Source organism: Manacus candei, unplaced genomic scaffold, assembly GCF_025592945.1.
Source record: "Manacus candei isolate 608988 ecotype Guabito, Panama unplaced genomic scaffold, ASM2559294v1 h1tg000021l, whole genome shotgun sequence".
Lineage (NCBI taxonomy): Eukaryota > Metazoa > Chordata > Aves > Passeriformes > Pipridae > Manacus > Manacus candei.
Window position 1 is genome coordinate 5403736 of NW_026138069.1, and position 25243 is coordinate 5428978.

Genomic DNA, 25243 nt, shown 5'->3' on the forward strand with positions numbered 1-25243 from the left:
GAGTAAAAATAAGCATTCAAAATGAATTAAAAAAAAAATCTCTGCTCCTTTCCTTGTATTCACTTTCTTCATGGTTTTTGTATGTTGTCTTCCATTTTGAGTATCATACCTCCCAAATTCAGAGATACATTAGAAGAAATATGACTTTATTTTGACTTAATTTTCTATACTTCTCTACCAGGTATTTTTTATAGGTCTGTCTTTATCCTCCTAAACTCTGGACATTTATTTTCATAATACCCACCCCATGTGACCAATACTGGACTAACAGAGCTTAGTGAGTGCCTACACACAAAAAGTCTACTGATAATTTGAAGGACACTGGAGTCAAGTACGATCAGTGGGTTGAAAAACTTACAGGGAACGATTCTATTGTCATTTCGTTGTACAAATTTAAGGTAACTTTCTCCCCTGACTGCTCATTTTGGAATTTTGATTGTAATTCTCCCCCAAATTAGAACCTACTACTTGAATTTATTCCAGTTTCAGAGAGAATTCTCAGGGTAGAATCCTAGATTTGAACACAGAATCACAGAATTATGGAATCCTTTAGCTGGAAAAGATCTCTAAAATCATCAAGTCTAACCTGCCCTAACGCTGCCATGTCCAACCATGTCCCTAAGTGCAACATCTACAAGTCTTTTAAATATCTCCAGGGATGGTGACTCTACCACTTCCTTGGGCAGCCTGTTCCAATGTCTGACAACTATTTCCTTGAATACATTTTTCCTAATATCCAATCTAAATCTCCCCTGGTGCAACTTGAGGCCATTTCTTCTGATACTGTCACTTGCTACCTCCTTTCAGGTAGTTGTAGAGAGTGATGAGGTCTCCTTTTCTCCAGGTTGAACAACCCCAGGTCACTCAGCCACTTCTCATAAGACTTGTGCTCCAGACTCTTCACCAGCTCTGTTGCCCTTCTCTGGACATGCTCCAGCACTTCAGTGTCTTTCCTGTACTGAGGGGCCCAAAACTGAATGCAGCACTCAAGGTGCAGCCTCATCATCTTGCTCAGTACAGGGGGACAATCCCTGCCCTGGTTCTGCTGGCCACACTAATTCTGCTACAAGCCAGGATGCCATTGGCCTTCTTGGCCACCTGGGCACACTGCCACCTCATTCACTTTCTGTGAATTCCAGTGCTTGTAGTTCTTGATACCAAATCACAGTTTAAATTTTGTGTAACTGATCACCTGTCTGAAAATCGTACAAGGAGTAAGGGATCCTAATTTACAGAAAGAAGCAGGATTTTCATTAGTTACAACATTAGGCAGTAGCTCTTAATTTTAGTCAATCTCCTGAACAACCCAGATATGACAAGCCTACTCTTGTGGGGTAAACTGAGAAAACAGCCGTAAAATAAGTAAAAACTGTTCTTTTTGAATGGATAAATACAGAAGAACTGGCTAATACATTAAAGCCAGGAACAATAATGAGTATTTGAAGATTACTTTAATTTATTTTTTCTAGAGCACAAAAATGACAGTGCAATCTCACTGTCAGTCCTGGACCATGCTGCATGCTGACACTGAAAAGGGAGGTCGTGGTCCACAGTTATGTACATCCTCCACCACCCATGCCTGGTCTGCGAGACCAGCTCACCAACCCAGCTCACATATCTGCGGGTCCAACAGGAGCAGCAGGAAGGCTGTGAACACAGACTGCCCTTTCAGCAGCAGCGTGGGCTTGGGCTGGTGTAAACTGGCTGAGGGCTTGGCCTGCTGGCCCCTGAATTGCAGAGCATCTCCAAACCCCGTCTTAGCCACCTACCTAGGTTAATGCCTCCTCCAGGTGCCCTGAGAAGTCCTCTGCAAGCATCTTTCAAATAATTTTAGCTAGCTAAGTCTTGCAATAGGTGACTCTCCACCTCTGTTGTGTATATGAAGAATAATACGAAGCAGTCCTTATAAGAGGACATGGAAGTATTTTTATTGACAGGAGGTGTGTGTGTGCTAATTTCCTGTGATGATTTCTACCAAATTAAACAAGAATCTTAGCAGAGTAAAACACACTAGGACCGGGTAATGGAGAACCAACTTCCCAAACATACCACTCCTCATCACAGTCTACGTTTCTCTGAATCTAACTATATTTTCAGGAACGCTTTTAGTTTCTAAATAAAATAAAGCCCATAACTACAGCATAGAATATATAGTTATGAGTATTCCAGGTAATCTAGAGGTTTTGGGAGACTCAGATAGCTAAGTAGCCATTCTTAAAAATAAAAAATTAATTATAGGAAAACGGTTCACTTAAGAAGGATTTAGCAGGTCAGTGAGGGCTATTAAAGATAATGGTGTGTGTTAATCTACTTGATAGTCTTCAGAAAATACATACTTGAAGTTAACATAAATTTAGTTTTAAATTACTGTTAATTAAGGTAGATTAATGTATATACGACTCACAAAAATATACATTAATAGTAAAAAGAGCTATTCTAACAAATAACAAATCACTGATCCTACTGCACTGAAATATTTAGGCAATGTGAACTCTTCAATGTCTAAAGATTCTGTTTAACAGTGAGAGAGATGCAAAAAAACAATACTTCTATGAAGCAGCATTGGAACACTACTTGGATTGCACTGCAGTTTAGAGATAACCCTGAAGCAACTGGGCAGGGAAAATCTATATAACCTACGTTATATTAATGATTACCGACTGACTTCTGCTTATCTTCATTCCCTTAAGGATGACATTGAAATTTTCAACTATGCTCAAGCTTCATTATCTGAAATCTAGCCTATAATAAATTAAAGGGTTTCTGATGATATTTTCAACCTGTCAAAATAAAATGGAAAATTTCTGATATCATGTATTACCTAGAAAAAGGATCACTGCTTTGTTCATATAGTGCAATGTGAAGTCTAATACTTACACTGCATGCCATGACCAGAGAATGTATTAGCTTAATTTTTCATTCAAATATTACAGATAAGAGAGAAGACAACAAATCCCTCAGAAGAGAAAGAAAAAAGAAAGAACATTAGGAATGTGCACATAAAATATCGAAGAAAGGAGCTACATTTACTTTCCTCCAGGAAAGAACTTCCATTGTACATCACAGGAGCCACACAGCAAATGGCAACAGCAGCTTCCACAACATGGCACCATGCCACCTCACGGATATCTCAAAGCAATACAGTCAAAGCTGACCAGACAGTGCACACAGGTACACTGAAGTTCACTGACATCAATACATCTATCAAAATATACAGCAGGTGGGAAACAGCCTTCAACTTGAACAATTTCCTAGTATTTTCCCCAAAACTCGCTTAATTCTAATTTTCCAATCAATTTTCCACTCCCTTCCTCTAACAAAAAAAGTAAATTACGACTTAAGCATGTCATTGAAGCTGAAATTAATGCTGTTCTTTCCTCTTAGAATATAACAAGTTGTTTAATGCTCCACAACACTCTAAAGGGGCCAAATTTAACAACATGCTCATTTGAAGCTGAATTTACAGAAATTAATTTTTCTTCTTTTATTTGTGGGCAAGGTGTAAACAATATGTCTTATTAAATATACAGTAGAGGCAATTTAATGGCTTTTTCTGATCCTATCAATTTTAAAAGTTGTTTCTAGTATCATTCAAGGAAAGATTTTTTTTTCTCTTTGGAGGAATGCAATTCCAACTTATCTTCAGAATATGAATACAAATTTGTACACAAGTGATCCTAAATGCCACTGCTTTCCTGTTTTCAATGCTGCTGTTTTTCCAGAGAATGTATCCACAGATCAATGACCCTGTCATGTGATCTGGAAATGCCAAAGAATAATACCTCAGGGAAAATATTTTTACTTGAGTTAAAATACTAATTTTTACAACAAAAAGAAAGCAGAAATCCTAAAATCTCTGAGGATACCATCCAGAAAATGCACAGACCTGGCAAATAAAGAAAAAGAAATAGTAGAGAACTAATAATTCTTCATGGAAAATAATTCCCATTTAAAGTCACAGCAAAATTAATGAATCTCACAGATTAATAAAATGCTCATTTGCAGCATTCATCGTGGCACATTTTTTGCATGTTTTGCCATTTTTCTCTTACTGTTTATTAATTACGGTTACTTGGAAGGGATGATCTGCAGGGAACGTATCAGTGCATACCAAGACTGATGAACGTTCCCAGATGCCCAAGTCGTGTGGAGGGTCTATCATGCACAGGATCTGTGCTGAAACCCTGAATGTTTTCCTGCAGTGAACCTGCAGGCACTCCTGACAACAGAAATGCAGCTGACTGGAGTAAATTCCAGGAGCACCACTCCTTTCCCTTCCACCACTGCAGGAGAAAGACATTCTTAAGCTGATGAGTGTGCACATGTGAAGAGGGACTGACTGCTCCCCTGGGGGGCATCTTTCAATCCTTCCCTCCTTTCTCTACCCCAAAGGAAAGTGTGGTATCAAATCCCTTAACTTTGATGGTGTGCTTTTCTCTGTAGTCCATATGTAGACAGTGGTGTCGATTTCTGAATTCAATTATTTGGATATTAGGGAAAAAGAAACCCACAACAGTTTTTTTCTAATTTTTTAGTACACTTTTTAAATTACTTTTAGAAATATGGTTGAATGTCAGGCAATAAAGGAGAAAACTGCAGGGATTTTAATTGTCTCAGCTTTGGTTATTACACAATAGATATTTTTGTCATCTATATATAAAGTATCTTTGTGAAATCCTTTAAAATATGATTTCAAACCAATGAATGCCATTTTCTATTTGCCTTTAATTTCCTCTCAATAGTAAGTTCATCAGAGTGTAACAATTAATTAACTTAATTAAGCTAACTTAATTATGTTCTTTCATAGGTCAATATGTAGAGCTACTCAGATTAATAACAGAGCTTGTAAAGTTAATCTTCTTGTATAATGCAAATGATGCCCAGTCATGTATTAAATACCTTCCTGGGTAACAGATGATATAGGACTGAATGTACTTTAAAGAAGGGCAGAGACTGTGAAAAGGTTAAATAAAGAAAAATGTCTTGGATTTGTGGAAATTTTGAACAGACCTAATTCATTTTTTAAATTAATAATATTCTTCTAAGAGGAGCGCTCATTTCATAAGGCCATTTACAGCTTAAATATACATAAATAAATTTTGACTTCAAAAGCAGAACTGCATGGCAGCATTTTCCAGCCATCTTGAGACCTTTAGGTTTAGTTATTAAGAAGATTACATAAAACAGTTATGTGAAGAGATTAAATGGAAAATATGAATTCCTAACTCCAGTGCATTTACATGCTTAACTGTATTTCCCAGTTTATTTTACAGAGGAACCACTTCAGTAGTCAAAGGTATTGTGTTCCTTTCCTCTGTTCATTATTAATTCACTTTTAACACAGTCAGACTCTAAGGCTCTTTAGGCATGTGGCTAAGCACCTTTGTTCTGAAATATTAATGGGAACTACAGTAATAATAATAATAATTACTTGTAGAAGCATGAAAAGTAAAATCAAACAAATCTCTTGAGTGCCAAATGATCTGAACAGGTGACTCAACTCTTCTGTTTTGATAAATGAGTCTGATGGCTGGAAGACACACTGACAAGAAGAGATGGATTATGGGCCAAATCACCACATTTCAGTCAAGGAACCAAATATCAGTCTTTTCTACAATGAATCTGACTTAGGCCCAGAAAATATCTGAAATGCATAGCAATTCCAGTTCTGTAATCTGTTGCAACTCTTTCGTGCGTTTTCTCTCATAGAAAACAAAGAGGAGTGGTATAATAAACATTCTGTAATAAACACCTTACAGGATGTTTATTGCAAAAGACTGTAAAGGAAAAGGCCTTGGAATCGTGAAAACCACCATTGCTCAAAAGCTTTAAAACCAGAAAAAAGTACTAAAAAATGCACTGGAGGGATCCATCCTACATCTACGAGGGAATGGATGACACAGAAGATCCAGTGTTTTCTTATCTTTGTTAAAGCACATCATTTAGTGTTTGTGGTGTATTCTTTTTTTTGGTGTTTTGTCTGTTTGCAGATATAAGTGTAGCAGAAGGCTCAGAGTACAAATTAACCTCATTCCAAAATCACAGTCCCACAACTACTGATATAAAAGGGAATTATTTATCTACGATACAAAATAACTAACAAGTTATCACTTATGATTTTCATCAGAAAACAGACTTCTAGGTCCAAACAGCATGGACATTTCCAATTCCTTTTCTGAGTGGAAAATCCCTTCAGAAGTTAAACAAAAAAATTTAGTGTTCAAAAACTAAATATGCAGTTCAACTCACCCTATGTGGGTAACTGTTTTTTTTTTTTTTTTTAAATTAACACTATGACAAGAAGAACATATTTATAGCAACTACAGTCTGTCTTTAGAACCACAATGCTTTGCACAGCTTTTATAGTTTTAATACAGCACTCAAAAAAGCACCACAGATACATAACCTATTCATGTTCATATGCTACCAACACATCATTCATGTTTTACCCTAAAGTGCTCCATGCCTTATGCATGCTTTTCTTGTAGGGGAAATAGGGTTGGTTGTTTAATTAATTTTTTTATGCAAAAGAAAGGACGGCACAGCTTTTCCTCTGTACTGTTCTGGCAATGCAGACATTCAAAAAGATCAGCTCTGTTAGCCTCTAGGCTTACACTATTAAAACATGATTAACTGATTTGCCACAGGATTGGCAAAGGAAATTAAAACACATAACTCATGTACTTCTATTTTACTTCTAATTAAAGATGAAAATATGCCTCTTATGAGACTCAGGTTTAAGGGAACTGTCAAAACTAGTATTTTCTTACTTGGATAACCAACCATTGATACCATCAATCCCTGTGGAGTAAAGTGTTGCTATGAGAAGTGGTATCAAGATACAGCCCACAGATCTTGCTCTTTAGCCACTACATGAGAAAGGGAAAGCAAAACTACTTTAACAACAAACCTTCACTTTCTTCAATGCCATAAAAAACCCCTATATAAATATATTTACTAAATATGCTGCAACTGCCAGATGCACAGTGAAGGAGACCACAGAAAACAGAGTAAGGGTCATGAAAGCTGATTCATCAGCCTTTAAATTTTGTCAAATGATTACAGTGTTATTCAAACAGGTGTATTCTTACATTTAAAACATTTTAAATAATCATGGTGTCCAGAAAATTTTCTTTCATCTGTTCATGGTAAAGAATGTGTGATATCAGAGAAAAAAATTAATGTATTGACTCAGGGCATACTAACAATGGTACAGTTCTGAATTTTGAAAGGTTTGTGGGAACAAAATTCCTGTCTTAAGCATTACTATTGGAGGGAAACCATCAATACTATATAAACTGCTAGGAAGGTTTAATGAAACTACAATGAAATTAGGATGACACACACCTATCCACTTTCAAATGCATTGAATTCTTCTTTCAATTCCACTTTTCAATCCTAATTCTTAAAAAATCCAATAAATATACACAATATTAACTCAATCAGAGGAAACTTCCTTATTTTAGGATGGACACTAATTAAAATTATTCAGGCATTTAAATCTGTACAACTTAAATTTTACTGAGGTCTGCACAGCTTTTGAAAACACAGAATAAAGTATATTTATAACTTTAAGGGCAGCTTGGTTACTTTATAACCCAAAGTGTTTCTGCATCTGAAGTACACTGATGAATAAACACACTTTCCTGAATCCTTCACAGGTATAAAAATTTCACAGGTGTCTAAATCTAAACATTCAATATGTTAATCATTTCTGCAGTGGCTTTTGTCCTATGCCACATAGCTGGACACTGTTCCAATCCTACACACAGTTAAATCTGATTTTAGAGTATGAAAAGAGGTTGGAAAGAAGTGCAGCAATAAGAGGACTGGATGCCATCCTGCCCTCCTGTTGAAGAGAGCTCAGTATTAAACCACTATTTCTATTAGGAGGAATGACTAGACAAGTAGAACAAAGCCTCATCTGAGTGATCAAATTATATCCCACAAATGTCATACCACTCATGACACAAGTAAATGAGTGTTAGATTCAGACTGGCCTACCTAAGAGAAAAACAAATTGTAATTAGGAAAAATCTGTACTTAACTCTAATGTGGCAACTCATGGGATTTTTCTTACTTTCCCCTACTAGAAGTTGTGTGTCCTCACATTTGTGAGCCCAAGAGTCTTTTTGAATACTGTTTTCTACATCCTTCTCAATTTTTCTCCACCTTCCCAAAATCCTTAGCTGTTAGCCACTTTGCCTTCTTTAATCTTTTCTCCTATTTCTCTTTTCCATGGCTGCATTTGAACTCTTCCTTAACAACTTCATTCTCACCAGTACTGATGGGTTGAATTCAGATGAGACATAAATCATACAAATAATGCAGCAGTCAGCAGCTGTAGTCAATCTCAAATATTAACTCATTAAGCAGATACTGAAAGACTTACCAGGAGATTTTGATTAAAATGAAAAATAAAAAGGGCACTAGTTGAAGTCAAACTCTGCAAACACTTTTTCTGACCTGTTTTTTAGGGTGTAATTCACAAATGTTTGTTTATCATGCTGACTTGCCCAAGTGTAACTTAGATGGGTTGTTTCATGGTGGGTTCTGAATTTGGAAATTCAGCATACTGGTGCTCCCCTCTCAAGGTTCCCTGCAAAACCACAAAACTCTTTCTGACTCACCTCTCTCTCTTTTATATAAATTGCATTAATATGCCTGGAGAAAGTCTCACTCCCTTATAAAACATGTAACCTCACATTCAGTAAAACAGCTTCAATATAAACTATTGCTGAGCTATTCAGTAAAATTTGAAAGGTATATTCCCACCTTTTGATTTTCTGAAGTTTCCTTTCCCCCACAGTTTAGCTGTTTTTATTCCACAAAAGCAAAAGCTGTATATGCATCTTCCTCTTGGTCACCTTTTATAACTAATCATGTTTCATTCCTGTTTCTGCAGCACTTCTCATCTTTTTATTTTTAAACATCATCTGTGCTCCCAATTTTAATTTCTCCAATGAAGTCAGACAAGTTGGCAAAACTTAGAATTAAGAGGCAGAACCCATATCCCTCCATAGACTAGAGGCCCCATTTGCTACTCAAGAATGTATACAAAAGTATTACTAAAAGATTATACTAGTCTAACCTCAGGACTGCTTAGATGTTCTAACCTAACTTTCTATCTTGGAATATGTAGTGATATTCCAAAATAAGTAAAGTATCTATTTGGTCTTCATCCAGAAGACACTCTTAAGAATTCCCCTGGCTCAGTACTGTGGACTTCCCTATTCTTCAGATTAAGTGACAAGACTATCAGAAGAATGAAGATATTTGATAATTATTAAAAGGCTACATAAATGGCATCGTGTTTTCTCTGGCTAGTATTTCATGTTCTCCTTTACTGCGAACATTACAATCAAAAGAAATCTCAGAAAAAAACCATGAAAGACTAATCTTTATATTACCTGGTCCTTGGGAGTATTTTTAATAATAATAATAGTAATAACTAAATTGTTTGAGGAAGCTGAGATTAATCGTGCTAAGGCTACTCCAAAGGAAGGACTTACTTCTCACAGGAAGGGTTAATTTAAGGATAATAATGGTACTCTTAGAAAATTATTGCCACCATGAAATGAAGTTGTGAGTCTGAATTCTGCAGACAATCTCTCCTCTTGTACTGTGACAAGGATGCATTGTAGGGGCAGAAAAAACCTTAAGTCATTGGCTACACTATGGAACTACCTTACAAGTACCTTTGCTTGTAACAACAGGGAGTATGAACTTATGAGCAGACTACATCATTAGCATCTTGTATCATTTTTTGGAAAACAAGAGAAAAAAGAAAGGCACAATAGAAACAAGGGTCTTTCCTTTGCACAACCAGAAGTTAGACATATACTTAAATTTTGTGAAGGATGTCAAAAGGCTTATATCTACCTATATACCTATGTACAGATTTATAACTCTTTAGTGTACTGAAATTTAATCTGCCAGAATCTAACAGGACTCCTGTTACTATTGTGGTATGAAAGACAAGAAAAAATTTTCCTAATTACTGACAATAAGAAATAGTATTTAAAAGGTAGTATATGGAATATACTTGGCTTATGGGTACCATTAATCAAGGTCCTGAGATTCACCTTGGTCCTGCACGTTGTTGATATGGGAGGATAAGATTGAGCTTTAGCTTTAAAAAGTCTCTGTTATTAGAAAAACAACACTAGGCATGAAAAACAGAGGCAAATGTGTATCCCCAACAGTTAATCTTGGAAAAGAATAGACACAGAATGTCCTACCTCTTCTGGACGTTTCTGTGCCACCGATATCAGCTCTTCAGAGCTACTTCTTGAGGTAGAGGGTACCACGTTACCTGGGGCCTCTGAGACCACCTCATTTGACGGCTCGGAGTCCTGAGGGCAACAGAGACAAACAGACCCCTCAGCAGCGTGTTGACGTGGCACGCCAAGAAAATGAGACTTTTCAGAGGAACTGTGCTCTAAGCACAAACAGTGAAATAAAAAATACTTGAGGTCTGGAAATCTACTCTTTTTACCCTGGGCAACTTCTTTTATCTCAGGCAAAAACATTTGTCATGTATTTTCTCTTAAAATAGTAATATTTTCTTCACAAGAGTACTATAATACTTATTAAGCAGCTATATGGCATTTCAGAATTGCAAAGTTCTGAATAAGCCTGCTTGTTTTACCCATACCTACCCCTGTTCCTGAACTGCAAGGAAGGGAATATTAATAATATTACATTAGAGGCTTCTGTATAACAGCTGGAGCCATGCTAGAACAACCCTCCACAAATGTATTTTATCAATCACTGTAAACCAATACAGCACACAACCTAATAAAGAAGTGAGTAGAGTTTGCTGTCTATTAGTAAATTTAACACTACAGTAAAATAAAATAAAAATTCTTAAGTAATTTGCATTCTATTTTCCAAATTGCCTTGATTTTGCAATGCAACGCTACTAGATCAGTCAAAATAAAAAACACTTTAATACCTTCCCTGCTTCGCACAGAGGTTTTGATAACTGCATAGACTGAGATATTTTACTAGAGAGAAAAAATCTATTAATCTGTACAATCTTTACTGTGCTTGTCGTGATGCTCATTACAGAAGATATTTTAGATGTCATCGCTTAGCAAGCAGAATGTGTGTTTTTGATATATCACTTTCTTTCTACATTCATTAATTGCAAGGAAATCAAGATTATACTTTTGAAAACTGCAAGCTGCAAAGCTCATTATTAAGTTTTCAAACATAACAACCTCTAAAAAAGTAAATTAAAATTTCATAATGATAATAGTCAGCAACTGCAGTTTAGCCAATGTATGGAAAGGGAAAAAGTAAGCAATGGTCCAACAACCATTACTGAGTCACACAGAGAATCACAGGTAAGACCAGGTACCATAAAAGAATTAACACATGGGGGGTTCCCAGAGACTATAAATTTGAAAAAATACTTTCTGAGTCTAAATATTTTAAATAAAGCTTTTTACACCTTTCTCATGGTATCACTTCTCTGTGATTTAGAAAAAGAATATTCTGACCCATTCTGTGGCTTGCCATGTTAAGTTTAAGGTTTGGTCTGAGGAAGGCATTTTAGGAAAAAACAGCTTTCAGGAAAAAATAGCTTTCAGTGAAGACTAAAGAATACCATCAATTAAAATGTTAGCAGTGAAGTCCAAATGCCATTGCACTGAACTGTTTTATGGGCAGAATACTGGATCTCTGAAACAAAAGGAAAAAGGAGATATTTTGGAAGAATATCAAGACCACAGCCAAACACAATGAACTGCAAGGGAAAACATCTCTAGCAATCTGACAATAGAAGTCTGATTTTCCCTATGCTATATGCCATCAAAAGAAACTTTGCATCCTTTTAATCCTGACAGCTCACTGTCTTGCCTGGACTTGCACAGGCAAACATCCTCTCTCTCAAAGGCTAGGGCCACTCAGTTTGGTTCCCAGTGAACTATGGGGATGAGAATACTTCTTCTTGTTGACCCAAACAGCCATGAGCTGACTCTGAGTATGGAACAGTACTGTTTTATTTTCTCCTTGAGAAAGTTAAATCAGTGCCATGCAATTTATCAGCTCAATATGTTTCCAGCAGCTCTTCTGTGCTACTTACAAAAACAAAAGTAACAACCACATCTACTGGAAGAAAATGATATACTTGTCTGAATTCTTTAGTTCAGTGATTTCTCTCCTTGAATTCTGCTTGTACTTTGTGCCTGAACAAACTTTTGTTACGCTGTTATTACCTGTTTCCAGATAATGGTGGCAACTATTTTCTGTTACTAGTGGTTTTTTTTAAAGTAATAAACAGTGTTTTCCAAAAATTACCTGAGAAACTGCAATTTGGTAAGCATATATTCTTGCTAAATTCCTTTTGTCTCAATAGGGCCATGGATTCTTTTTCACATGAAATCTTGAGTATCTTCTTCCCCAGCAGCTTGGCCATCCTTCTCAATAGCTCCTTAAGAACCAGCTGGCTAATTTAATACTTCCATTTTTAGGGAGATGGATGGAAACCAAATTTACTTTACTATTCAGAAATCAACCCAAGAAAATACTCCTCCTTTTCCAATTGCACTGGTTTTGTTATCTCTTTTCACACTGTTGTCACTTCTTAGGAAAACTGTGTAGAGCCTGAACATACGTAACACAGGCAATCTATGTTGTTCTAAACCAGTTTGGCAACATGTAAAATAGAGTTTTCAGAAACAGACATATTCAGTAAGTGGAATGAGATCCTTTCATGTAAGGTACAACAAGAAAAAAGCTGCAAGGTGCAAATGAGAACTTTCGTGGAGCTGCTTCTAGGTGTTTTATGAGTAAGTGGTGTGAGTAAGTGTGCAGCAGTTCTGGTAACAAATCCTGGTACCTATATTTGTACTCTGGCAAGTAAAACAACATGAAAAAGTATTAGCATTGTTTACTTTTGTAAAGGAAAGGTAAAAAATCTGTATCACTGACCTAAATTGATGTTTTTACCAAAGAGGTGTTAGAAGGAAAAATGTACTTCAAAAATAATTAAAATTGGTTTGTTGTCCTTCCTAAAGTCACTTTATTATTTTTTGAAGGTCTTGTATGATGAAAACCATGTCAACTGCACTTCTCATGGATCTGTAAGCCTCAGCTATAGCAGTGATGGACATGGTGGTTTATGGACATAAAATTAACATTGTAAGCATTCTGGTACCTGTCTTTTCTGGTGCTTAAGCCCTTCCCATTTCATTAAATTATTATTATATTTTCTAAACTACACAGGAAAAATCACAAATTTTCTATTTCAAGTCAGACAGATCAATGAATAGCTTTATAATGGATCACAGTATTTAACTGTAATAATTATTAAATTACAGGGGAAACCCACTACTAAATGGTACTTCCAGCTCCCTGAAAATGTAGAAATTCTTTGTGAAAATGTAAGTGCATTATAAACAAATTCCGAATTCTCACTAATTAAGTTTTGCCTGCAAAATTCAGTTTTTGATCAAAGCTCCTCAGAACATGGTTCTTCTTGGACTTACAAAACCTTGAAGAGGAAACATGAAATGTGTAGATATTCTGCATGTTTATGCAAGACATTTCTTGCTTTGAACTATGGTTCTTTTCCTGTGACCTAAATGTTTGTGCAGTTTAAGATACCACAACTGCATTGGCTTGAACCAATCTCAGTTCCGCAAAAAATATTATTTTGGTTGCATGTTGACACAAATACATAACAAATCAGATATTCTAGTCCTGGGATGGAACTTGCTTGCTACTCTTGGCAGCATTCAGTTCTCTTCTTCCCTTCATTCCAGTTTGTGTATTTGCTATTTGCATTTACTGTATAGGAACACATATTGTGCTTTTAGTTTTGTCCTTTTCTGTGCAGAAGTATTACTGACACAGTAAGCTGAAAAATCTATACTGTGTACAAAACAGATGTGGATTTCATTTGTGAGCCACATGGAAGTGACAGATTTCAAAGGGAGATATTTATGTATTATGCTATGCTGATGTTGTGGCTTAATTTGAGAATTTTACTATTTTTATATTTTGCTTTTCAAAAACCAGACCATTAATTCAAGATCAAGACACATATACAGGTATTTCATATGTAAATAGGATACAGATATGTGTATACAGACATGTGTAGTCACAGGCAATGCATGTCATGCTAAGAAAGTACTGTAAATGCTTTACCATTCCACGTTACTGTCAGCACAAATATTGACTCAACACAGCTTCTTATTTTGACGAAAATGCAAAATTATGTATATTTTTAAAAGTATGCATAAAATACTTTGCTAGAAAGCATAAGAATTTCCATTTGAAACAACATAATGGAAAAATAGTGTCTTACAAGGGTGTTTATACCAGCCAAACAGACGCTATTTTTTCTGCCGTTGCTTCTTTAAAACAAAACTAAAAAAGAATTGAAACAAATCAACCTACAAATCCTTTATAGATGATTTCAAGTTGACAGGTTTGAATATATTATGTTAACTCTGCATCGGTTTTCATACATCATCCTTTACTTTGGTCCGGTTGAAAATTACACAACGCATAAATTAGCTTTAAACAAGTTTTGAATCAGCCTGGAACTAGTTTTCAAATTAAAGAGCCGTCAGTATATTACATCGTACTGTCATTTTATTACCTAATCAATTCTGTGTGGCCTGAGGTAGAAAGAAAATGGATGCTGTCTTCATTTGCAAAGGGTTTATCTCTCACACCAGGCTGTGAAAACATGACTGCAGTAATGAACTGGAAGCCAAAGTTACTAACAAAGACTTCTAATAGTAACAAAGTAGAAATATTTGTCCCCCTTTAGACTTACAAAAGGGGGAGGGGCAGAAAAGCCCTTTCTGAAACATGAAGACAGCTTCTCATAGCTGAAGCACTATGGGATGAAATTAGCACATTTTTATTGAAGTGCTGAAGTGCTTGGTAGCCTCACAGAGTGTCATCTTCAGTGCTGCACAAAAAAAGCCTTCCTGGGTCAGACCAACAGTGCCTCTCCAGCCCAGACTATGGAACACCATTCCAGCAGCTATCAACCACTCCCACCGCCCTTATTCTCTCTTACACCCCAGGGAGCATACTTCAAAAGTATTCACAACATCTTGGCCAGAATTTGGGAAAATCTGGTGCAGACAAGATATTTGTAGCTCTCCACAGTTCACAGGTGGCCAAAGTAAACCTCCAGGAGAAATGGAGAGTTTTCAATCTCTGATGCAGAGATCTCAATCTATTTAGATGTGAGATCAATCACTTCCTGTTCCTTAGATTTTACCCTGTGTTAGTTAATGAGGCAAGAATATGGGCTTTAAACTTTTAAGTCAAGCTCCACAGTTGCGAAATTTCCCTTCCTCTTTCTATTCTGCCTTTGTCACTCCATGCTGATTTTATTTAACATCTGACAATCTCCTCTCTCCTGCCCTCTCCAAAGATAGGAAATTACAAATGCAACCTCTCACATCCATGTGCTAACCTCCTACGCTGCCAGTCACAGAGGCAACGCCAAGGACAATAGTCCTTGGCTTTTTTTTCTCTTTCTTGAGAAGGGGATGATGACTTCTATGTTTATACACTGTTAAAACAACAGGGTTTCATTCTCAGCTCACTCTGAAACCACCTCAGTTCAGGTAATAAACCTTAAGCTAGCCCTAAAACCTCTGCCTTCTTTTAAAGACAGAAACAAACCTTTTAAAGACAGAAACAAACCTTTCATAATTCTCTGTTTTCCAAATATAGAAACTTAATTACATTTGTTAGCCTTGCACTAGTTTTGCTATTTTTCTTCAAATACCCTGTGCATTGTGAAAGAACTAATAAAGTTACAAGAAGTTTCCAATAAATACCCATCTGTTCCAATTTATTATCCCTCTTCCAATAAACTACAGCACTGACAAAGCATGCTTACATCTTTGAAATCTACCTAGATTTCCAAGTGCAAAGGGTAAATTCCCACCTGTACTGTTGTTTTAAAATAAGCGTGCTACTATTGTTAACATTTTACTAGAAGTGTTTGAAGTATTTTACTAGAAGTTGAAAGTATGAAAGTAAACAGGGTCATCTGTTTTCTCTGGATTCCTTCTTCAAATGGAAAAAAATCATTTACATATATTTAAAGCTAGAAAGAACACTCTCAAAATAATGTTTTTCATATTTATTCTTCCAACTTTATCACATGCAAATAGAAACAGCAAACAGGAGAATATTTTACTATTTGAAGGTATTATCATTCACTGACCTCTGGAACCTGAATTAGTTTCCCCCTTCTAACTCACATATTTTACTACATTTCCATTACTCAGTGTACTAACCCTACCTCTCTTGGGAATGAATTTTCCACTTTCCAAATCAAGTTTCCCTACTGTATTTTCCTTTTACTTTCTCATCATTCACTATTCCTCAACATTCAAAAGCTATTCTTTTAGCTACTTTTTCAATAGCTATTTTTTCTGAGCCCGGAATTCTTTGAACTGTGTTAAAAATCAACTCTTAAAATACTGTAATTAATAAAACCACATTAGAATACAAAAAAAGGGAATTAAACTTCAAATTATAAACTCACCAGGCTAATCTCTTCTTGTACGTATGAAATAAAGAATACAACTTTCCTGTTACTGCCACAGATTAAAGCCAATGATCACAGTGGCTCAAACTACTGGCAAAAAATGTGTGTACTAAAATGTATATCATCACCAGCAATTTTTAGAATTTCTTCACTAAAGGGAAAAAGCCAATATCTATCTTTTTTTTTGTGTTAAATCTCCTATGTCTTGCATAATTTGGTAATTATCTGGTGCACCAGAGCAACAGATTTCATATGAATATCCTTTTGAAGGATATTAATATACTGACAAGACTGCTGTACTATGCCATTATCACTGCATGTAAGAGTAAGTCGATACTTTTTTCCCTTTTTTTTTGTCCACACTGCTTTCTTCCTATATATTGTTCTGCTATTTTTTTCAAGTTATGAATTAGGTTACAGGCATATACTATAGCCTAGAAAATTATTTTTGTCCTCATTTTATACTTTAGAGACTTTAAAGAAGTTATTTTATGGAGTTCTAAAACCTCTTTAAGGCAGTACACACATAATTCATTACTGCTGGATCAGGATTTTTCATCTTCCCTGTGCCTGTTTTGTACAGCTCTGGTCTCTCCAACTCTTTTTTCCACCATCTAAAAATCCAAAAAACCCCAGAGTTGCAAAACAAATTGTCAAACACAGCACAAGCATCTACAGTCACAGGAAGTGTGGTGCTTACTGTGTAGCTGTATGTACGTTGCATATAACTGCAATTGTTGACTTCCACATATTCAACATATTTACAAAATTATACGAGCACATTACACCTAGCATTTTAACTATTTTCTAAACAACAGATGTACAAAGCCATCTGATATCACTCCTGGAAGGCAGTGCTGCAGCTACAACTGATGCATTAGTAAGGCTAACATTTGGGTTTGCAGTTGTCTGCTTCCTTTAGCAAAGTATTATTCCTTCAGAAATTATCAAGGGCAGACCACAGCAATCCATTCATATAATCTCCCTAGAAGAAAGTTTTACCCAGCTGTATTTCTTTTCAAATCATGTTTAAATTGCTCCAAACTTTCCATGCTTTTGGATTGCTGAGGCGGTGACAATTTGGGAGTAAGGTACAGCACCAAACTTACTTTCACCTCTCAGGGTCAAGCTGCACATTTGCACAATTTATGGTCGAAATAGTTTGCTTTAGAGTTCACTTCAGCAGCTTGGGAGAAAGCATACACAAAATTGCTCACAATATTTGGCTAATACTTAACTTGAACGAGAAGATTGAGCACTTGAGAAGATCTCTGCTCTAAAAAGCAGCTGCTTTATTCTAACAAAAATAGAATGTCGCTCAGAAAAGGCTTTCTTTCAAGCACACAATCTTCAGATATTATGCATCAGCATGCAGAGTGTGTCTGTCAGATGTTGGAACAAAGCTTTAAATTGTACCATCTAACTTAATTCTCAAGACAGGGTCAGCACATTCATGGGGTTGTTTGGTTTTTTTTCATCTTGAGAAGTCCTTTAAGTAATATTTATTTAGCTCCTTACATCTTCATCAGCACTGATTCTTGCTTTTCAACTCCTTGAAGTCCAGCTTTTCCCAACATAATGCAAAACAGAGTGATATTAAAATGTGTGATCACCAAAAGCATCACAAAATCGTCAAAGGCTACTTATTAAATCAAGACTGGTTTTCATCTCCTCATTTCCAGAATATTTTTCGAGTAACAAGATGAAATAAAGAAAAGGATTGCACAGTACATAATTTTTTGCAGTCTAAGTTTATTACACAAGTTTTATAGCTCTCTAAACTATCCTTACATGGCACTCACTTATCTGCTTGTTGTTTCAGAGGTTTTTCTATAACTGTTTTACCCTGCTCTGAGGGAAGGCTCTCTGTGTGTCCTCCACATCCTCCTTTCCACTTTGCTTCAACCCTTTTTGTTTTAATTCACCCCACTCTACCCTGTAAGGGTTTCTGTGTATTCTCCTCATTCTTATGAATGTGTGTGTGCTTACAGTTCCCCTTTTACACCAAGGGTGCTTCTTTCTCTCCCCTTATTTTTGTTATCGTGCTTTTCTCTCTCCTGCTCCTCCTTTCTCTCTCTCTATTCCTAAAAGGTACCATCATTTATTTTGAACTGAAAAAGCAGAAAAGTAAAACATTAATTCAAGGCTATAAAAATATTTTTAGAGAATGAATCTATCATTTCTTAAAAAAACCCTTTCTATAAAAATGTTTCCTATACCCTACTTCTCAGATCTAACATCTGAATGTGCCATATTAAAAAAAAATACCTTGGTCATCCTTTAAGAAGCTTCAAACAAATCTCAGGAACACTGTTCTGTGAGTGCCCCTGATTTATTCACTCATGCCGGTTGCTAATATAATTAAAAGAAAATTTCCAGATAACTTTATACCACTAAATAGACATACATACTCTTATTAATATAAAGTAGCCACCGAAAACAGTAGGTTATTTTATGCTGTCACACTGAGCTGCACAGACAACGGGATGTTTACTAAAAAGGGAATGAACAGCCCAGTTGACACAGTTTAAGATGTGACACTAATCAGCCATTTTTTGCTGAGCTCATGGGAACTGAAAGGTCACAACTACTGCTGCAGCTTTAAAGCACCCTTAGAAAGGCCTAGAAACTCCTCATTCTTCCCTAATTAAGAACACTGCAAATGATACATGGAACGATGAAACTAAATTCATGCGAAATGTCAACTTTACTGCCTTGTTTCTAAGGCATATATATATTTTCCCTGTGACTTTTTTTTAGGTTTGGGTGCGATTCTTTTTTTTGTTTGGTTGGGTTATTTTATCAGATTACATCTATTAGACAAAATTCCTTTTTATGTTTCTCATCTGTAGTAGAAAACACACACCAAGTACCTCACTCTTAAATATGGTTGCTTAACATTGTAGACCAGATGCTTTCAGTTAAAAGCATATGAATACAGTGCTTACACACATATACAAATTATAAAACTTCATACCCAGCAGTATATACTTGTGTATTCATTTTTAGGCTTTTAATCTTGAGAGTACTAATATTTGAATTTCACAAATTATCAAAATAGGAATGAAACAACTTTTATAGTCAATGAAACCGAAACACAAACATACCTTTGATACAGCACACGTAAGAGTCACCTCGTACCAGTAAACTGTGGGGTGATAGGAACAGCTCTTTAGATCAAAGAAGCTGGTGTTGAGGATCAGCCAGGTGTACAATACACATTGCAAAGATAGTGTCATGAAGACGGTATGCCCATTAGCAGTCAGAATACATCCTCGGCTTCAGTGCCCCTTGACAGGCACTCGCTTGGCACAATCTTGGAACCACTCCATAATGTGAACCAAAGTTTAGCAATTGGTGGCAACTGGGTAACTCCTTTCAAAAATGAATTTCTGACCTTAACCAAAATGCTAAGTTAAATATATACTAAGATACCTCAGAATAAAATCTGTTAAAATCAGCATACCAGAATACAGAATCATTTAAACTAACAATAGGAATTTTCAAAATAACAGGGTATTTTAAATGCCAGCTTGATTCAGAATTCAGCAGTACTACCCTGGATCATCAACAGTTCCCTTCCTCCTTCTGAGATTCACTACACTGAAGGCTCTCTGGGGTTTAATAACTGTCCCTACCTTTTTTCCTTTCTATTTCTTCCCAAATTATAAAAAGAAAAAAGAGATAGACACACTGAATGCCTTATTTTCAGATGATGGTTTGACTGTTGCCCTGAATTAAATGGTGAACACATTCCATCATCATAGGGAAGATCCTGGTTCACTTCTCTCTTCCTCTTCTTACAGGGGTTCAAAATCATATTTCCCAAGGGATTGCTTAAGTCATCTTACTATTCTTTATCTGAAGCAGTCACTTTGCATGGAAGAATGAATCAGTGGGTAAAATGATTCATGGTGTATTAACCAGCATATCTATTGTCTTCTATTTAACTATTTTTATATAAAGGAACTTTTCAGTCTCTCTCTATGCTGTATCCAGAAAGCACATAAACAATAGGTCAACAGTTCATTCAGTGAGATAATAAATAACAGATTAATAAATCACAGCTCCCATATCTCAATATTTTTGTATTTTCTCATAATTACCTTTAAATGTAAGATTCTTGAAGCTATCCTTATGTGAAAACAGACATCTTCAAGAAGTTCCTTACCACCAGCTAGTTACAAAACAAAGTATTTAGAGCATCATTTTGCTCTGAAATTCCTCTGCCTTGTGCAGTACATTTAACCTAAAGAAGCAGTGGAGATATGTGGTAGAACAAAATGGTAGGGCAAACTGCATCTTCATGTAATACATAATATACTTGTAAACATTAGTACCTGATATATGTCCTTATTTATTGCAGAGGACCGGTTACAGATTTAATATTCATTATGTCAATGACTGTCTCAATCTGCTGACACCCTTCTACTTCCAAAAATAAATGTGATGTGTTTAACTCATTTGAAGTACACTTGTATGTACCTTCCATAAGTATTGAGTTATCTTGCTATTTCCTTTTTGATACTTTTTTTCTTTGGCTATTTACCCCATATCTGAAAGGATACCATCTGCCCTTCAGTCTTCACGAGATTAGCAGCTAAAAGAAATCTTGATATCTACAGATTCCAACGTTTTCCACACACAAAATCTTTTGGTACTGTTTGTCGCAGCTGAAATACACTTAAGACTTTTCAAACATGCACAAAGGTGTTTCAAACCACTGAACCAGATAATAATTTTCAACCGTTATCAAAACACGTTTACTAAAAAATCTCAGATAAACTTAACTGCTACCAGAATTTAACAACGCATTATACATTTTAAAGGTTTTGTGAAAATCTTTTCAAAAGCCACCTTAAAATTTTATATAATATTTGTGCATTTTCCTGGTAGAGCTGATTGTAATGCTCTTGCAGCTATATTCCCACACAAGCTATCTGCTGAGCCAATTTTAAGAGGACGGAACTTTTCTGCCACAGAATGCTAAAATCCAAGCGATGAGACACTCCTTTGAGGAGAAAGTGGCTGACACAGCACAAATCAGCAATGCCCAGCTGTTTTCTGCAAAATGTGATTAAATGTGGCTGGCACTAAGAATTTCTGTTTGACGATGGCAACTGAATCTCACTTCCACTATCGAATACAATGACGAAAAGCAAATCTTGACTGTACTAGAATTCATTACTTGCTTAGCACTTCATAAAATGGCACTGTTTCTGGTTTCTTACCCCATCTTCTTTCTCTCCTGGTTCAATATGATTAGATTTTGCCCAAGCAGCATTAGCAATTTATACTGATGAGTGACACATTACGCAAACTGACATATATGGCTGCATTTCTTTGGAAGATTTGAAAATAAAATCAACCTTGAAAGTAAACATGAGCACTTAATTGGGCAACTACAATAATGTGTTCAGATCTTATCCTGAGATTAACAATTAAAGATCTAATTCTTGTTCTGTCATAGAGAATACGATAACAGGTGATGTCCCACAATAATTTGCAACGTAATAAAGTTGGACTACTGAGGATTTAAAATATATAATTCTTCTTTAATTACATACCTTCTAGTTCTATGTAAAACAAAAGGCAAGAAATATATTTCTAGGTAAAGAAATTTATCTCAGAAATATGGTAACAACAGAACAGTGCTTCGCAAAATTAGAGTGGAACAGGATGGCACCAGCCTCCAGACATATCTTTGCACATCAGGAGTTACTGTTTATGTCACTGCAAAGAACATACCTCGCTATTTTCCGTTGACTGTTTAATTTTTCATAAATATTCAAACAAAAAAAAGATTGTGTACAATAGAAATGTCAGAGCTTTTTTCTTAATACTGCCCTCTTGGAATCTTATATCATCTAACCCAAGAATTTAATCAAGACTTAAAAGGTTTAAAAATTCAAAAGCCAATTACAAGCTTTTCATTCACACTTTTTTTCAGACACTTCAAAAATCAAAGTATCTTCTACTAATTAAGTAAATAAAAATCAAAATTTCCAATAGCATTGTTGATTGAAAGTAGTGATGGTCAATTGCAACTTATTGCTAGATTTGTTTATGGTTCCACTGTCAACATGACACCCCTAAGTATCGATACCCAAAAGGCTCATTATTTTAGGAACTCTAGAAGTAGGAAGACAACTGGATTGATTAAGTACATCTGAATGTTCATCAGTGGTGTAAGATATTATGCTTTGGCAGCTACAGTGTAATTACTTTCACACACGTGTATTTTCTTTTTGTTGACTTCACTTGAAAAGGAATGTAAAATGGAGAAAACTTGCAGTAAAACTACTATCTCTGTGTCTTTTACATTTCCATACAGCATCTTCAATGAGCAAAATTCAGTCACAATGCTGCCCAATATTGTAAATATCTACAAATTGATTTTTAAAAGCAAGAAAGTCTCCAGTTCTGTAAGAAGCAAGCAATCTTCTTTCCTCTGTCCTTACCAGACACTACTCCTCTTTCAGCCTTCTCACATTCTTTGAGAGTATGCATAGCTGCATACCAAAGAGGAAGATATAAAATCTTTCTGTTGTGGGGTGCTGCTCAGGGCTGAAAAAGTGCTCTTGTTTTTTGTTCTCTCATGCTGTGCTAGCATAAAACCACATTCAGTGGCTTTACTTCAATCTTGACACTAGCTGATTTCTGAATTTTCCCCATTGCAGCTAGGTCCCAGCAGAGATTTCTTGCCACTCAGTATTACAGTAGCAGGCAATGTAGGCTGTAAATTCATTCTGTCATGGCTTAGGAAGAGTAAGTCACAATTCAGTAGCAGAGCTATTGCCCAGATAAACCATAATTGTAAGCAGATTTTGTTAGAAGCATAACTTAAAGAAGGTACAGAGTAGCAGCGGCATTTCTAACAGCTGCCCATGAAGAAATTTTGCTTCCTTAACCATTACCTTCGAGTAATATTTATTATAACTAAACTAGATATTTAGTCATTTAAATATTAGATTGTATACATTCAGATTACATGCATTAAAAATGTACAAGCACTATGCTGTTCATGATTTGTTTCCAGCACTTTATTAATCAGGGACCTCTTAAACGTTCCACTGGCAATTGAACATGGGTGTGCATTTTAACCAAAGTGGTAATTAATGACCAAGCTCATTTCTAAATTCAGTCATCCTTTTTTTAACTTCAGTAACATATTTTTAGTCACAAAAAAGCAAAATTATCAAGACAACTCATGAAAAGGAGGACTACTTCAGTAATGATTTGATTCGTGTGACACTCACAACGCCTTGTGAAAAAATAATTTGCTTCACTTTTGTGTTGTGTTTGCATGGCAAGGTTTGGGCAGCAGGGTGGGGGGCTGCAGGGTTTGCTTCTGTGAGAAGCTGCCAGAAGCTTCTCCTATGTCTGACAGAGCCAATGCCAGCTGGACCCACTACTGACCAAGGCTGAGCCCATCAGCAACAGTGGCAGTGGGGATAACGTATTTAAGAAGGGGGGAAAACTTGCTCAACAGCACCTGGAGAGAGACGAGTAAGAGAAGCAACTCTGCAGACACCAAGGTCAGTGAAGAAGGAGGAGGAGGTGTTCCAGGCGCTGAAGCAGACATTCCCCTGCAGCCCGTGATGCAGACTATGGTGAGGCAGCTGTGTCTCTCCAGCCCACAGAGGTCCATGGGGGAGCAGAGATCCACCTGTACCCCGTAGAGGACCCCATGTTGGAGCAGGTAGATGCCCAAAGGAGGCTGTGACCCTGTGGGAAGCCTGTGCTGGAGTAGGCTCCTGGCAAGACCTGTGAACCCATGGAGAGAGGAGCCCACACTGGAGCAGGTGTGTTGGTAGGACTTATGACTCAGCTGGAGCAGCCTGTTCCTGAAGGACTGCACCTTGTGGAAACTGGCACATGCTGGAGCAGTTTTGGGAAGAACTACTGCTCTCACACCAAGACAAAGAATGTGTGCAAAGTTTCAGCTTTGGAAAAAAACTCTATATTGTTGAGTTGTTTATGAAAAAGAGTGAATAAAGCTAAGCAGCAAAGGGATTTCTTCCTTCTCCTGCATAGCAAAAAATATGGTGAAGAAAATGAACTTGGAAACCAAATCATTTTTGGAACAAGTACCATTAAAAGAGGTCTTTTCTCTTCTTTTGACAAAAAAATCTCATTTAAAACTGCAGTGCATAGTTTAAGTCCAAATTTTCTAAAAATATGCCACTTGCAAAAGAGATCCTTAGCAGGTTTATTTTAACTGCTGGCTTTTGTCAAAGTGTAATGCAAGAAAAAGTTATGTATTTCACTTTGCACTCCTAATTAATAGTTTATTTTTTATAATACTTTTTGATCTATCCCACTGTTATCTTTCAGAATCAGAAATCCGGTTTTGCATTCGAAACAATAATACATTTTACAAAAAATCTCTATATTCCACTTTCTTTAAACTTCTTTCTGGTATTAGCTGCAGTCACCTGCCAAAGAGAGATCTGTTCCGACAACGTTATGGGAAAGACAATGTTATATTGTATTGCTCATTTTCTACTACAAAATTTTATACAGTTAAGATGCACCTAAAAAGTACAAGCTCTAGAAGCCCATGATGAGGATCTGGCAGTCAGTACCAGGGAATATTTGAACTGGTAAAATTGATTTTGATGTAGAGAAGAATTAAAATATTTAAAACAAGTATCTGCTCCAGAAATATTTTACAGCGTTTAACCTTTTTTTTTTTTTTCATTA

General features: G+C 36.1%; 1 protein-coding gene across 4 annotated transcripts in view; it reads right to left on the bottom strand.

Moving 5' to 3' along the window:
• The window catches only part of PHF14 (PHD finger protein 14), a 362909-nt gene that overhangs the window by 225078 nt on the left and 112588 nt on the right, over positions 1 to 25243 (bottom strand). The window contains exons 18-19 of one of the 4 annotated variants that reach the window (XM_051786017.1): positions 10242 to 10355; positions 8517 to 8599 (exon numbers count right to left, since the gene is read on the bottom strand). The exons of 2 other annotated variants lie outside the window; for them this stretch is intronic. In XM_051786017.1, the coding sequence (XP_051641977.1) occupies positions 8528 to 8599; positions 10242 to 10355 (186 nt within the window). In that variant the 3' untranslated portion in view covers positions 8517 to 8527. The remainder of the gene's footprint in view (positions 1 to 8516; positions 8600 to 10241; positions 10356 to 25243) is intronic. One more of the 4 variants, XM_051786020.1, reaches the window with a different exon arrangement.